This window comes from Toxotes jaculatrix, chromosome 13 (genome assembly GCF_017976425.1).
Source record: "Toxotes jaculatrix isolate fToxJac2 chromosome 13, fToxJac2.pri, whole genome shotgun sequence".
NCBI classification, from domain to species: domain Eukaryota; kingdom Metazoa; phylum Chordata; class Actinopteri; family Toxotidae; genus Toxotes; species Toxotes jaculatrix.
The window spans coordinates 13,151,237-13,164,233 of record NC_054406.1 but is presented as its reverse complement, the minus strand read 5'-3'; the positions used below and the strand labels follow the sequence as shown (position 1 = coordinate 13,164,233).

The following is a 12,997-nucleotide window of genomic DNA, read 5'->3' as shown; positions in this document are numbered from 1 at the left end:
GCTCCTCAGGTCCAGTCTAGCAGATGACACAGCCACCTTTCTCCTTGAAGGGGTTCTTCTCCTCTGAAATGCCTTTGACAAGGGTGTCCTCCTCCACTCCAGCCTGAATGTAGTCCTTGATTTCTTCACAGCATTTAGATGTCTAAAGTGATCAGATGAAGGTGTTAAGGCAGTTTGATCCAGCAATTTATTTCAGGTTTAAACACTGCTCCTGGTAGAATTAATTGCATATTGTACAATTAGATTCAAACAGATTGACAATTATTTGTCACTTATCAGGGATAAAAGTCTGGACTGTGATGATGTTTCTCTTGGCTGCTATAGATGATTATGATTATGATCTTAATGTGCCTAATGTTCTGTGCTGTACTACAAATTACATCTCAGACGACATTAAAGTTTTTTAAATCTACATCTGAAGTCTGGAAACCTAATTTACCTGCTGGCATCTTTAAAAACAAGGCACTGACAAATTCATCAACTCAGTGTAAAGAACTTACCAACCACCTCTCAAGTTTCACTTCAACTTTAAGTTGATTTACTTCCATTACAGCCTTGTCCTTGTCTGTCAAGTCATCTACGTTTATGACTGGCATTCTCTGTCAAAAAAGGAAACATTCATTATCGTTTGCAAAAATATTGACCTGCTTGTGACACACAGAATGTCTTGAATGATTTTAGCCCACAGTTTAAAATGAAGTCTAATAGAACAGAAATGTACTTACGAATGCTTACAGGGAGCAGTCCTTCACCCCCAAAATCCTGCTGAAGAATCCCTCTCCTCTCCCTCAATCTGGGTTATAAAGTAATGCACGAACAATCCTAATCCGCTAATCTGATTAAAACAATGCCCCACTGAATGATCAAGCCAGTTTCTCAAGTATGCTAAGGAGGGCGTGAACAGCACAGGTGTCTGTTTGTGATCTTTGAATTATATGTAAAAACAAGGAACTGTATTTACTCTATAGCAGATTAAATTTGGGTTTTTGCTATTGTGACTCTGTTGTCTTTAGAAATCCAGATATTGGTTAAAGGGTGGTTCCTTCCTGTGTCAGGTCACTTTGATAAGACGACTAATCTGTATTTAGCCTCCACCTGTCAAGGTGAAGACACATCATTGTCCTAAAACATGACTGCACGGCAGTTTCCCAACAACACGGACACCACCTTTAATTGACTGTAATTATAGATTAGATTCTGATGGAACACAGAAGTAGAATAATGTGTATATGTAAAAACCAAAGAGCTATATTTTATTGTGCATTTAGTTTCAGATAATGCTGCTTTTGGTTCCAAGGAAGGGGAGACTTGAGTGTTTTAGTGGAATAAGTCCTTGAAAGAATATTGAGGGTGGCTGCAATCATAAAACAAAACAAAAGATAAGATAGAACCCACAGCTGGGAATGGGGGTGATGTGCTATGAGGCCTTGAGTGAAAGTGTGTGTGTGTCAGGATTCAGATCCAGTCAGACAGGGTGTGCAGTGAGAACTTGGCTAGATGCAGCAGACAAGTAAGCTCTGATAGTATTTCACAAGACTGTCTGTCCCTTAAAGACAACATTAGTTCTGTGGAAATTTAACAGGGAGGCTGTAGAGTCAGGCCACCGAATCTCTGCACATCATCACCATCACCATCACCATCATCATCATCATTACCATTATAAACATTAGTGACCGGTCAAAGTGGCTTCCTGGCTCTCTTAAAGAGAGGGGACAAAGGAGGGGTAGTTTCCTCACTTGTCACTTGAATATGTTCTTAGTCACTGGCTGACAGTCAACGTAGATATTACAAAAATGCCCCTCTCAGTCATTAATGAATTCATCACCTCTGTAATCTAGTTCTTGTTGTATGAATATGAGTCATTATCTCCACCCCCTAAATTCCCCTGGGAAAAAAAAGCTCACTCATCTATAAAACTGGATCTGCTCGGGCAGCGAGGAAAAGACGAGAGTTGAAGCCAAAGTTGCACAATGGAGTTTAGCACGTTAGCGCTCTTCACACTTTTCTCCTCATTTTACAACGTCTTGGGGTTGTTGCCTGAAGGTAAATGGTGTAGAGGACTTGACATTATTTTTTCTCGTTTGTTCATTTTGTTTTACGGAGATCTTGAATTGTCGATCACCACCTAATCTCGGGTGTTAAAACCTGTTGGCGTTATTTAGCGCAAAGCGTTAAACAGAGTGTGATGGGTGTTTTTTTTACTCGCAGCTGTGTTTACAGCTTAACTACCTCATTTGTCTATAGCGGTGTCTTCAACAGTATCCTTGCTGCTTTCAGGCGTGTGTCTCCTTCAAATGGACGAAGGACCTTGCAGAGGAGAAATTGAGCGCTATTACTACAACACAATCACCCAAAAGTGCGAGATTTTCTATTATGGAGGGTGCGAAGGGAATGCCAACAACTTCAAGAGTTATCAGGAGTGTCAGAAGACATGCTTTAGAATTCCAAGTAAGTACTCAGTTTGATGTGCATACACATTATTTGGTTGATGGTGACCTTGAGCACCCCGGACAGCTGTTGAATGTGAGTGCTGGAGTAGTTTTACTCATTGTATTTTATGTTTTAAATGAATACTAGAATCCTTCGTGTATACTTGATTGTCCCGTTAAAGTTAGTTCTTTTTGTGCAAAAGGCGCACAAACACGTTGAGGTGCCTCTTGATTCAATCCCAGCCTCAAATCTTGTCATATATTTTTTCTCTCTCCAGAGATTCCCCAGATCTGCAGGTTTTCTAAAGAGGAAGGACCCTGCCGTGGCCTCTTCCGCCGCTATTTCTTTAACATGACCACCATGCAGTGCGAGCCCTTTGATTATGGTGGCTGTCACGGGAACTCTAATCGCTTCCAAGACCTTACCTCTTGCATGGAGTACTGCAGTCCAAGAAAAAGTTAGTAGAAACTTAAGTATCCAGATGCACTGCCACTGAGTTAACCTGACATTATGCACAGTGGCTTTCTGCAAGGATTACCCTCAACATAGTGGCAATAGTTCTTTAATTAGTACTTTAATAAGTACTTTAATTCCTTTGATTTCAAAAGTTTGAACACTAGATGAAGATAAATCAGTCACAACGAAATGAGTGGATAATCTGATAAATTAAACGATTTTACTTTTACTTTTTCTCACTCTCCTCATCAAAGACTATGATCTGCGGTCTTATTATGTGCTTTGTGGTTTATTTTACAGCTATTCCTGTCCTCTGCCTGGACCGTCTGGACAAAGGGAAGTGCTCAGCCTCCATAACTCGGTATTACTACAACACAGTCACCAAGATGTGCGAGGAGTTCATCTACTCAGGCTGCGGAGGGAGCAGCAACAATTTTGTCTCAAGGCAGAGCTGCATGGACGTGTGTGTTAAAGGTGCGGCAGTATGAGTATGGTAATGCATGTTTCACTGTCTGCAATGAAAGCCTGTTACTGAAGATGGTGATCTGAGGAAAATTTGCAGACTCCATAATTAATTTCATAATTACAGTATTTGGATTGCCACTTAGGACCAGTTGTTGGTTTAAATTTAGGGGAGAATTCAGAAAGTCAGAGGGGAATTCGGAAGAGCCCAAATAATGCTCAGCTGATTTCATTATCAGGCTTGAAAAGATGCTTGGCATGTGAAGAAACCATTAGCATACACTTAGGGATGGTGTCCTCCAAACCATTTATGCACTACAGCCACTCATTAAATTATGACTGAGAGGAAACCAAAGAATATCTGACTCTAGGAAATTCAGTTTGCTTAATTATAAGTCTAACAAGCGTCAGAATTAAAGGCTATCATACTAATCAGCTGTCCTACACTTTCTGTGTTCCAGGAGGGAAAAAGCACTCAGGCCAAGGAAAAATTCGTCGCATGAGACGGAATAGAAATAATCGCATCATTCTTGCAGGCACAGGTGTCTGACACTTGTTGTCATGGATGCTCACTTGGACAAGCCCTTGATGGAAACTAACATGTATTAAACTGACTTTGTTTATACCAAAAAATGCTGACCAGGTATTCTCAGTTGATACCGGAAGAGTCTTTAGCTGCACATATACACATTTCTACTGTAATTTGTAATGCCTTACAAGCAATCTCTCAAATGTGTTTGTTACTACTGCACTAATGTTCCTGAATGTGTGCTGTATGTAAGTAATGTATGTTTTGTATAAGTAATATGCTATGACAGTGAACTTTTGTTATATAACTGTTTTATAAGAACATTTTTGATAAAATATACAGAATTTTATAAAGTATTGCACCATTTTTGTACTTTTATGCTGCTGTGTTTTATTTGAATATTTAAGCCACTCAGAATGTGTTGACTGCATTTCCAGACCCCTACAGTGTATGCATATAAGCTTCAAGAGAATCTTTTATTATTTTAACCGAAGCACAACAACACTACTGCAAAAAAACAAAAAACAAAAACACAGGCATGGCTGGTTTCTTCACTTTCTCTCAGTCACTTTCTCTTTATCTCTAGGCCTTTGTTCCATTCCTTTCTAATGCTGCTGTCTCCTCTTCTTATCTGCTTATACTTTGAGAGGCACTCAAGCCTATCTTGGTTGCTTCATCATAGCCTTGAATCAGGAAGGAAGCAATCTTGGAGCACCAAATGTTTCTGTGGCAGGTTCATTAGAACGTTGCTGCATTTTTAGAGGAGAGGAAGTTGCAGGTTTACAAAAATGTGAATCATGAGCTTCCAGCAACGTTTTCAGCAAATATAATGTAATTACAATGAAACACAGGGTGGCATGGTGGTGCAGTGGTTTACACAGAACCCTCATGATGTGAGGCGAGTGAGGCTCTGGGTTCAAACCTGCCAGCCATCTGTGGCCTATGTATGTATGTACACATTTTCTCCCCAAGCTCAGTTACTGAATAGGATTTTATTTTCTTTTTTTGTTCAGTTTAGTATTCTCAGATAATATACTTTATGTACCACAAGAGAAATCATCGTTCCGTAACCCCACTGAGGGAGGTGAGCTATTAATTTCAAAGTAGTCTGTGTTTCTAGAATATCCTGACTGTCCTAAATCTGTGCTTTGTTCCATCTATTATAATAGAATAGTTAAGCACTGTGTGATTTTTCAGACAATAAATATTTATGGAAGCTATCAAAGGAAACTGCTCACCCATCCGGCTTGGCTATAAATAGCAATAAAAGATAATACATCTGGCTAGGCCCTTTGCTATTAAGAACCAAAGCTAAATCATCTATTAGATAGCAAGATGAGAGCGGACGTCATCCTAACAGTCTGTACTTGGGTTCTCAAAAGCTACACAATCTTGAAGTCATCACTACTGCTTATGATGGAACAGGTGGTTCTGGGAATTGAGGTTAAGATTATTTTAACTTTGTGCCCTTTGAGGTAAATTGTTCTTTCCCATCTGCACTTTTCAATCAATATAAAATAAAAGTAATAGTGAATTTAAGAGGAGCAGAAAGCAGATGCGTTGAATCTCATCCAACACGTCAGTGGTAGTTCATGACTCTATTAAGGCTGTTCCACATTTCATGCTAATATTGACCACCATGATCAATGAATCATTTAAGTCTTAACTACACCTTGCAGAAACATATTCTTATGGTCTATTTTAATCACCAAACGACATGACAAATGTTTGAGATGATACAAATGACTCAGTGCTTAACTTTTAATTAGAACAAAGCTCTGTCTAAGACCATTAATGGATGTCAATACATGATGGATTGTAAAAGATTTTGGTGTAATTGTGCTGGGTAATTTTGTCTCATCTTCAATGGTGATTGATTGAAATTTACTCTGAGACATGGTTCTCATTTGAAACAAGATTAATTCTGTTGTAGGAGGCTGCCTTTGGCCATTTGTCAAACAGTAATATTGTAGTGATTTTACAAGTTGTTATCGAATTACTGCACTGATTTTTAAATATCAACATGTACAATGACTGTGTACTGTAGTTAATCAGTGTTGTTGAATTCACTGTTAAATACTAAATACTGGAGTACAGTATGCTAATTTAACATTTAACATGAAATAAACATACTGTTTAGGATTCAGACTGGTGTGGGTGTAGGAAAGGGGGAAGAATCATAGACGCCCCCTGGTGGCAAATTCACATAATTAACAAATATAAAAAAGAAATGCACAAAGCTTGTTTGGCACAACTGTTCTGGGGTACAAGTAAGTGTAAATATACTCTATTAATTTGGAATAAAAACTGTTGTGTAATGCAAAACCTGGAAGGCAAACTAGCCATTTTTCTGACTGCTTTAATTAAAACAAATAAAACTGCAGATACAACTGATTTTGCAGCCACATGTGGTGATTCTGTGTTTCAGAATACCAGAGCAACCCACACCATGCAGTTCAGGTGTTGACTCAGCAGCAGTTATTCTGCTACTGTCTGTTTCTGTAGGTGGATTTTATTTGCTGAAATGCCTTTGGAGTGCTCTCACAGCATCAGCATCCTTGGCAGCTTGGTAGTATGAAGACCACCGGGTGGAGATCTGGCTACATGGTTTGCACATTTCTCTTAGTTTTGGCGCAGAACCAAATCACCTTGGGTTTCTGACGCTGGTTGAGCAGTAATTGAATATTTAAAAGACACATTTCCCCAGTGGAAAACTATATCCTTATGATGATGGTATAGTTTTTGCTTTAAACAAATCAATCTTGCTCAATGTTCCAGTGTCCCCAGAGCCACAAACAGGAAACCATTATAGGTATTTGTGATATTTGATATATCAAAAACAAAACATCCTTGTCTATAGATTGATGGGATCCTTTGTTATTGTTAATGAAAACTCCCCAGCTAATATAACAGGATGTGAGCACAGCGGTTTATAAATGTTCATGCTGAATAGAAGACGAAGCAATGTCTGCTTGGGATCCCTTCTCACAGGTTGCGTACAACTACCAATTGGAGTCCGTTTAACCAAGGAGTTGCATGTATCTATATATATATATTTTTAAATCTGGGATAATTGGGATAATTTTGGAGGTAAAATGCACAATATTTCATGATTTAAAAAAAGCCAATATTGGAGCAAATTCTGAAAAAAGAAAAATTTTGTCCAACAGAAATATGTTTTTCCTTATTACCTGTACCGTTAGTAACATCTTGAGTCCTTAAGTTCCTAAGTTGGGACAAAATAACAGTACCTTTGTACTACATAACAGTAGCATTGGTATTAGTAAGTATTTTTATTTTAAGGTACACCATTTCTGGGATGTCAGCATTTGGTCTGTTTGGCCAGTTGATTCCCAGAGAAATGCCAACAGGAGGAGATTAATTTGTCCACATATGTGTTGTGTGTGGACATGCATGTGGAACCTTACTAATAATCATTACACTTCCTCACCCCACTCCTAAAGTCCTAATGTAATTTCACCCTGTCTTGGCTCCAGTAGTGGTGCAGTGATTGATTTTTGAGGTGAATACTAATTTCTATAGTTTCTATGACAGGTTCTTCATTTGGAAATAGATTATTGAGTATTTTAACATAATATTGACAAACTTCTACCTGCTGTCCACAAACCGTGGCCTTAACTGTGACAATCATAGTGTGTTTTTGTTGTTGGTGAATAGCTCCTCTTTTGTAGCTGATGACTCATAGCTGTAAATAAATCTACTGCTCTCACCCTCCTGCAAATGTGCCAGTATCCTTTTTCATCAAGGTTGGGAAGATTAAAAATGATTTGAGCAGAACAAACAAATACGGATGCCTGTTTTTTTTTTCCCTGAGGCAGATGATGATTATTTTCTTTGTTGAGAGTCAAAAAGTGCTAAAATAACACAAAATAAAAATAAAGATATCCATCTGAGCTGGAGCAGCTTCCTCCTCTTCTTTGACTGTACGCTTCAATTACCAGCTTCCCAGAGGTCAAAGACTTTATATCGAGTTCCTGTACAGCAGTTCTCTGCAGACTCGGCAGCTAAACACATTGGCACAAGTGAATTTGCTGCTTGATAATGGGTTTTTAATATATATTACATTTAGGAAAGCTGACCCATCACATGCTATGCCCATGAGGGGGTTGAACAGGGGAGCTGAAAAAGTCTCGAATAAGCAGGTTGTATGCAAACTAGAGTTGAGGAGCAATTTTGTGTGATACCTGCTGCAAAACAAAATTGGACACATTTTTGTGTCCAATTTTCAGGGATACGAGAAGACGTGCTCCCCTCATTGCAGTATAGATTTATGACAGTTATGCATCTGATTATTTGAGATCTCCAGGTTTTTAATAGTACATTCTCACTACCTGTGGTATGACATCATTTTAAAGTGTAAAAACTTTTTGACTAAGCTCAGCAGGAAAAGCTCAAAACTGTGACACTAGGACGACACCCTGACTGAATCTTAAAGGTATTTCGTTATGCATTAAGTTATGGGAAGGTGGTATTAAAGGAGGGGTCCACGGCCAACATAATACAATATTCACATGCCACTATGTATTTTGAAAGAGTTATTGGTTGCTGTCCATATTGTCCAGTGTGTGCCAAAGAATCCATACAAAAACCTTGAAAGAAAACCTTAAGAAAATGATATTAAACAACAAAATACACATGCAAGACACACAACCAGGCAACAAAATATTAGCTAACAACCTAACCTTCTTAAATATGCATCAACTGAGTTTTTGGGTACTTTGGGGCAGTGGAAGCAGGGTCTGAAGACAATCACCGTTTGATTTGATATGGTGAACTTGTTATCAAACCATTCCTCAGGTGTTATCAAACACCTGAGGAATGTATCTGGCCGCTTAGCTAGCTTTCACTCCTAAGATGCCACTGTGTTCACCAGCTAGTTGCTAGCTGTGGGGCAGAAAATTAAACAGTGAGCCGAAAGATGTTAAAATGTGCAATGAGCAGAGAAGAACTGCAGAGCTGAGTGATAATTATTTGAGGTCACTACAAGCAAGTCTTGCTAGTCTTTTGATATATTAATTAGACACATATTAATAATTGAGGCTGTAAAGTTTTAAAAGTACCTTAGTTCGTAAATGTTGTTTTAATAATACTGTGCAGTTTAATCTTTCCTTAAGCTGAATGGCAGAGAGAGACTAAAGTGATAATGTCATCCAGAGACAAATCCAGGTGCTGCTCCACTGAAAATGAAGACCTTTTTAACAGCATACGTGGTGATTTTCCTGGGATATGGGCACATTTCCTGACTCACAGCTGGATGCCTACACTAAACTCAGACATTTATGAATGAAATGTCTCATAAAAACACTCAGTGAACCCACAAAACCAGCGACAAATTCATTACCAGCTCCAAAAAGCATCACCCATTGACATCCTCCATTCAAGTCTTATTTCCTGCTGAGATATCAAAGAGTTGTCTGTTTGTAGAATATTTTAATTTTTCTGCACAAAAGCAGTGGAAATACACAATGTTTTTTTTTTTCAATTGAATATTCAGCAATCTCTGTTGAAAGGAAATGAAAGCAATTTGACATTCGTTAGAAACTGCATCTAACATCCTTCCAATCTCTCTCTTATTGTGCATAATCATCAGAATCACACCCCATGGTCTTTAACTTTTTAAGGCAACAATCATTCCAGCCTCATCTGCTGTTACTAGGTCTTCTGTATCTCCAAGACAAAAAATAATTACATTCCTTCATGCCAGCATGTGAGAGAGCAATGCCCTATTAAATACAAACCATGCACAGGCACTGCCAGCACTGGCACCAAACTCACATGGCCTTTTCTCTGGCATCATTATCCTCTAGATTCACCACACAGCATGTCCCACAAAAACAGGCGTCTCTCCAGCTCCATTTTCCTCATTCGTCCTCCATCTTCCATCATCACCACAACTGACCATAATGAGGGGATTCTGCGAAGAGGACTTGCTTTTTCATGGAAGTGTTGTCTAACCGCATCTGCAGCACAACCTCAAATGTGACCAGTCAAAGCGAGGGCTCTGCCGGGAGGGATTTCACAATGACTTTTATCCAGGTGTGGAGCCATATCTGTCGCTGACAACCAAAATAAAGATTTATTTTCTTTCATTTCAGTCTTGTTCTTTGTGAAACGGCATGATTTAGGGTTAATCTAATTAACTTATGAGAGCAGAGGTGCATGTCAAATGTAGCTGACAAAGGCGATGTTGGTTTCAGTGCTGGAAGATGACTAACATTCCCAAGTAGATTGTGTTTGTCCACTCCTGTCCCTCTCCCGGGTGGATGTTCTGTCTTTTCTGCTGGTTTGAAGGCAGTGCTGCTTGTTTGCAGAGCTCCTGGCTTTAGAGATGACAGTCTCATCATGTCTTTCACTGTTATAATGTGTCACAAATATGCACCTACATGTCCACCACTAAGTTGCCTGTCTCTCTCTCTCTCTCTCTGTGTGTGTGTGTGTGTGTTTCTGTGTGTGTGTGAGATGAAGAGAAATGAGTTGTAAATTTGTGCTGACAGGAGCTGCAGACAAACAGCTGGTTGTGTCGTAATTAAGTGTAAAGAGAAAGTTGTGGAGGGAAAAAAAGAGACAACACTAAGAAGACACTTCCTTTTTTAAGTACTCCCAAAGGTGTTAGTTCTTCAGATGTTTTATGTTTTACACACCACCAGCTCTCTAAATGCCAAGTCAGGCAACCAGAGCTCAAATTACCATGTCTCTAATAAGGAAGTCATCAGCTAGGTGAGCGCTTTATGCTCTTGGTGACTTAGATATTTTATTTGCCTCATAATGAAACACTCACTCAAAAAGACAAAAAAAAAAAAAAAAAAACAACAACAACAACAAAAAAACAACAACAGATCAATAGTAATATCCACACCTCAAGTCTCAAGTATGGAGGAAAATTTGTCAAGATGACAGCTGCCAACAACTCATCACTTGTCCAGTGGAAATCAACACAGCAGCTTTTGTCAAACAACTAAAGAGGTTGTTGTATTTGATTCTCATGTTGATACATATTACAGTAATGGGATGGTGCAGGAATGATGCAGAGCTCTTTTTAGTCCTTTTCTCCACTATCAGTTATTATCACAACATTAAAAAAAAAAAAAAAGACTTGTGCATGACCATTTCCTGTGTTTCCATCATGCCTGAATTATGGACACACTGTTTTGAAGGGTCTTCAGCTGATTAGAATCAGAAAAAAAAATCAGAAAAAAAAGTATACAGAGAAAAGCAGATCCTGTAGATATCCATTCACATTTGTGTGCTCAATGTAAATCTGACTTTAACACTTGGACGTAGAAGCAGGAGTTGTGACATCAGAACTGGCAGCCAATCAGGGTCCAACATGCAGCAAACAGCAAGTGTGATTCAGACACTGGACACATACAGTGTCTATGTTATGCACTAAGTATGGACCTTTCAGTGAAGTAGAAGATATGTTTTCTGGTTAAACTTTTAAAATGAAAAATATTTGCTTATTGACCATGTCCATTAATTGGAGATTTTTAATGTAGTAAATGAAATTTTAAGACGTTTTAAAAAGATAACTGAACTTTTTTAGTGGAAAAATAACATCAGACACAAATTGTTATTCCCAGCAGTATATTTTTTATGTCTTAAAGCATGTCTTCAGGGGATCTTTGAGGTTATCTGCAGAGAGACGGCAAGCATAGCGCAACTGACAACATCGAATGATTATCACCTGATAGTTTGACTGTTAGACTATAACGTGTGAGGGAGCTGATTCAATGAACTATACCAGCTTGATAAACATTAATTCTGTGATTTATCACAAAACCTATTACCATTACTTATGGGTGTATTAGTGATAACAAGATATTGATAAACCAAAAATATGGTTACCTATACAAAGTGGTCACTTCACTTTTAAAATGAATGTTATCTGCACTGAGAAGATGAGAAAAAAATGTTCCTATATAACGTCAGCAAGGTCATTTTAAAGTCACAGTGGACTATCGCACACACACTGTGTCGTTTACTGTAATTTCTCCTTTGTGATGCTTGTTTTAACACCGGTGTCCAGAGGAGTGTCCAGAGCCGAGCGCGCACACACACACTGTGTGGAGAAGCCGCTTTCTTCCTCTACGTGTGGGTCTTTAATACACAGCAGCGGAGATAAGGCGAGGAGGAGCTCCAGAGCCACACGCTCGTCCGCGTAAACGGGAGGCTGTCAGACGCACTTGGATTAGCCTACCGGGCAGTCAACTGTCACCGCTCATAACGGCTCATACAGCCCGGCGCCCTGCCCCGCGCTCCTCCGCCGCGCGCAACGCCGGTCATTAATTCATCTCATTAAAAAAAAAGGTAGACACCTGGGCAAAGCCGCGGGAGCAGCAGCATTTAATTGTTGTTGTTTTTAAATTATTTATTTATTGTGGGTTTTATCTCCGTGGATGAAAAAAAGAGGTTGTTCATTTTTTTTTATTGACTCCACGTTAAATAGCTGAGGAGCGCAGAAGCTGGGAGTCAGTCTCCGAGGAGGGACCACATCATCTCCGGGGCTTCTCGGAACCGTTTCAGCATCTTTTGCTTTCACTGGGGCTGCAGTTTCTAAAAAAACATCTCTTGAAGTAAGGTAAGTCACTGACTCGGGTCTTTCTTACGGGTATTAACTTCTTTAAGTTGCTGCTGGAGAAAGTGTAAAGATTTGTCAGCTATATGGGGCAAATATTTTTAGGTTGTCAGTCAGTTTAAATCCTAATTTGTCTCATTTTTATTTTTTACTTTTTTTGCACTGATGAAGGAGAACCAGTTTTTTTTTTATTTGCATGAGATGACCGTGAATGTTGACGCAGTATGAATTGGATTTTGAGTTTCCCGTGTTTATGCTGTAAATGGATTATTACTACACTCTAGCGTGTCGTGGGGACGTTTTAAATTTAAACACCGGCTTAGCTCAAGATTATTTAGAGCAAGGAAAGAATGCAGAAAACGCAGAATGTGACTCACGCTCATATTGTGCTTTACAGTTGTCTATGATGCTCTATTTATATGGTTGAAAAGCTCAGGGAAAGGCTGAAAGGAGTCCTCATGATGATACTGTAATGAGTGTCTGCATCATACCTGTGGAGAAAACCTTACCCACTGTTTTTTGGG

General features: G+C 39.0%; 2 protein-coding genes across 2 annotated transcripts; one reads left to right on the top strand and one right to left on the bottom strand.

The window, feature by feature from the left end:
- Positions 1-16: 16 nt before the first annotated feature.
- On the bottom strand, positions 17-596 carry gngt1 (guanine nucleotide binding protein (G protein), gamma transducing activity polypeptide 1). Its single transcript, XM_041053837.1, has 2 exons — positions 501-596; positions 17-142 (listed from the first exon to the last, which is right to left on the bottom strand). The coding sequence occupies exons 1-2, from the start codon at positions 594-596 to the stop codon at positions 17-19; spliced, it is 222 nt and encodes a 73-aa protein (XP_040909771.1).
- A 1,319-nt stretch (positions 597-1,915) lies between these two features.
- Positions 1,916-4,226, top strand: tfpi2 (tissue factor pathway inhibitor 2). Its single transcript, XM_041052594.1, has 5 exons — positions 1,916-2,043; positions 2,278-2,448; positions 2,708-2,887; positions 3,187-3,360; positions 3,810-4,226. Exons 1-5 carry the CDS (start codon positions 1,971-1,973, stop codon positions 3,896-3,898), a joined length of 687 nt encoding a protein of 228 aa, XP_040908528.1. The 5' UTR covers positions 1,916-1,970; the 3' UTR covers positions 3,899-4,226.
- Positions 4,227-12,997: the final 8,771 nt, after the last annotated feature.

Bases quoted from the DNA above. Each gene is read 5' to 3' on its own strand.
- gngt1 (XM_041053837.1), bottom strand. From the start codon at position 596: ATGCCAGTCATAAACGTAGATGACTTGACAGACAAGGACAAGGCTGTA. The intron at 143-500 runs GTAAGTTCTTTA...TGATCACTTTAG, and splicing joins TGAAACTTGAGAGGTGGTTG to ACATCTAAATGCTGTGAAGA.
- tfpi2 (XM_041052594.1), top strand. From the start codon at position 1,971: ATGGAGTTTAGCACGTTAGCGCTCTTCACACTTTTCTCCTCATTTTAC. The intron at 2,449-2,707 runs GTAAGTACTCAG...TTCTCTCTCCAG, and splicing joins GACATGCTTTAGAATTCCAA to AGATTCCCCAGATCTGCAGG. The intron at 3,361-3,809 runs GTGCGGCAGTAT...TCTGTGTTCCAG, and splicing joins CATGGACGTGTGTGTTAAAG to GAGGGAAAAAGCACTCAGGC.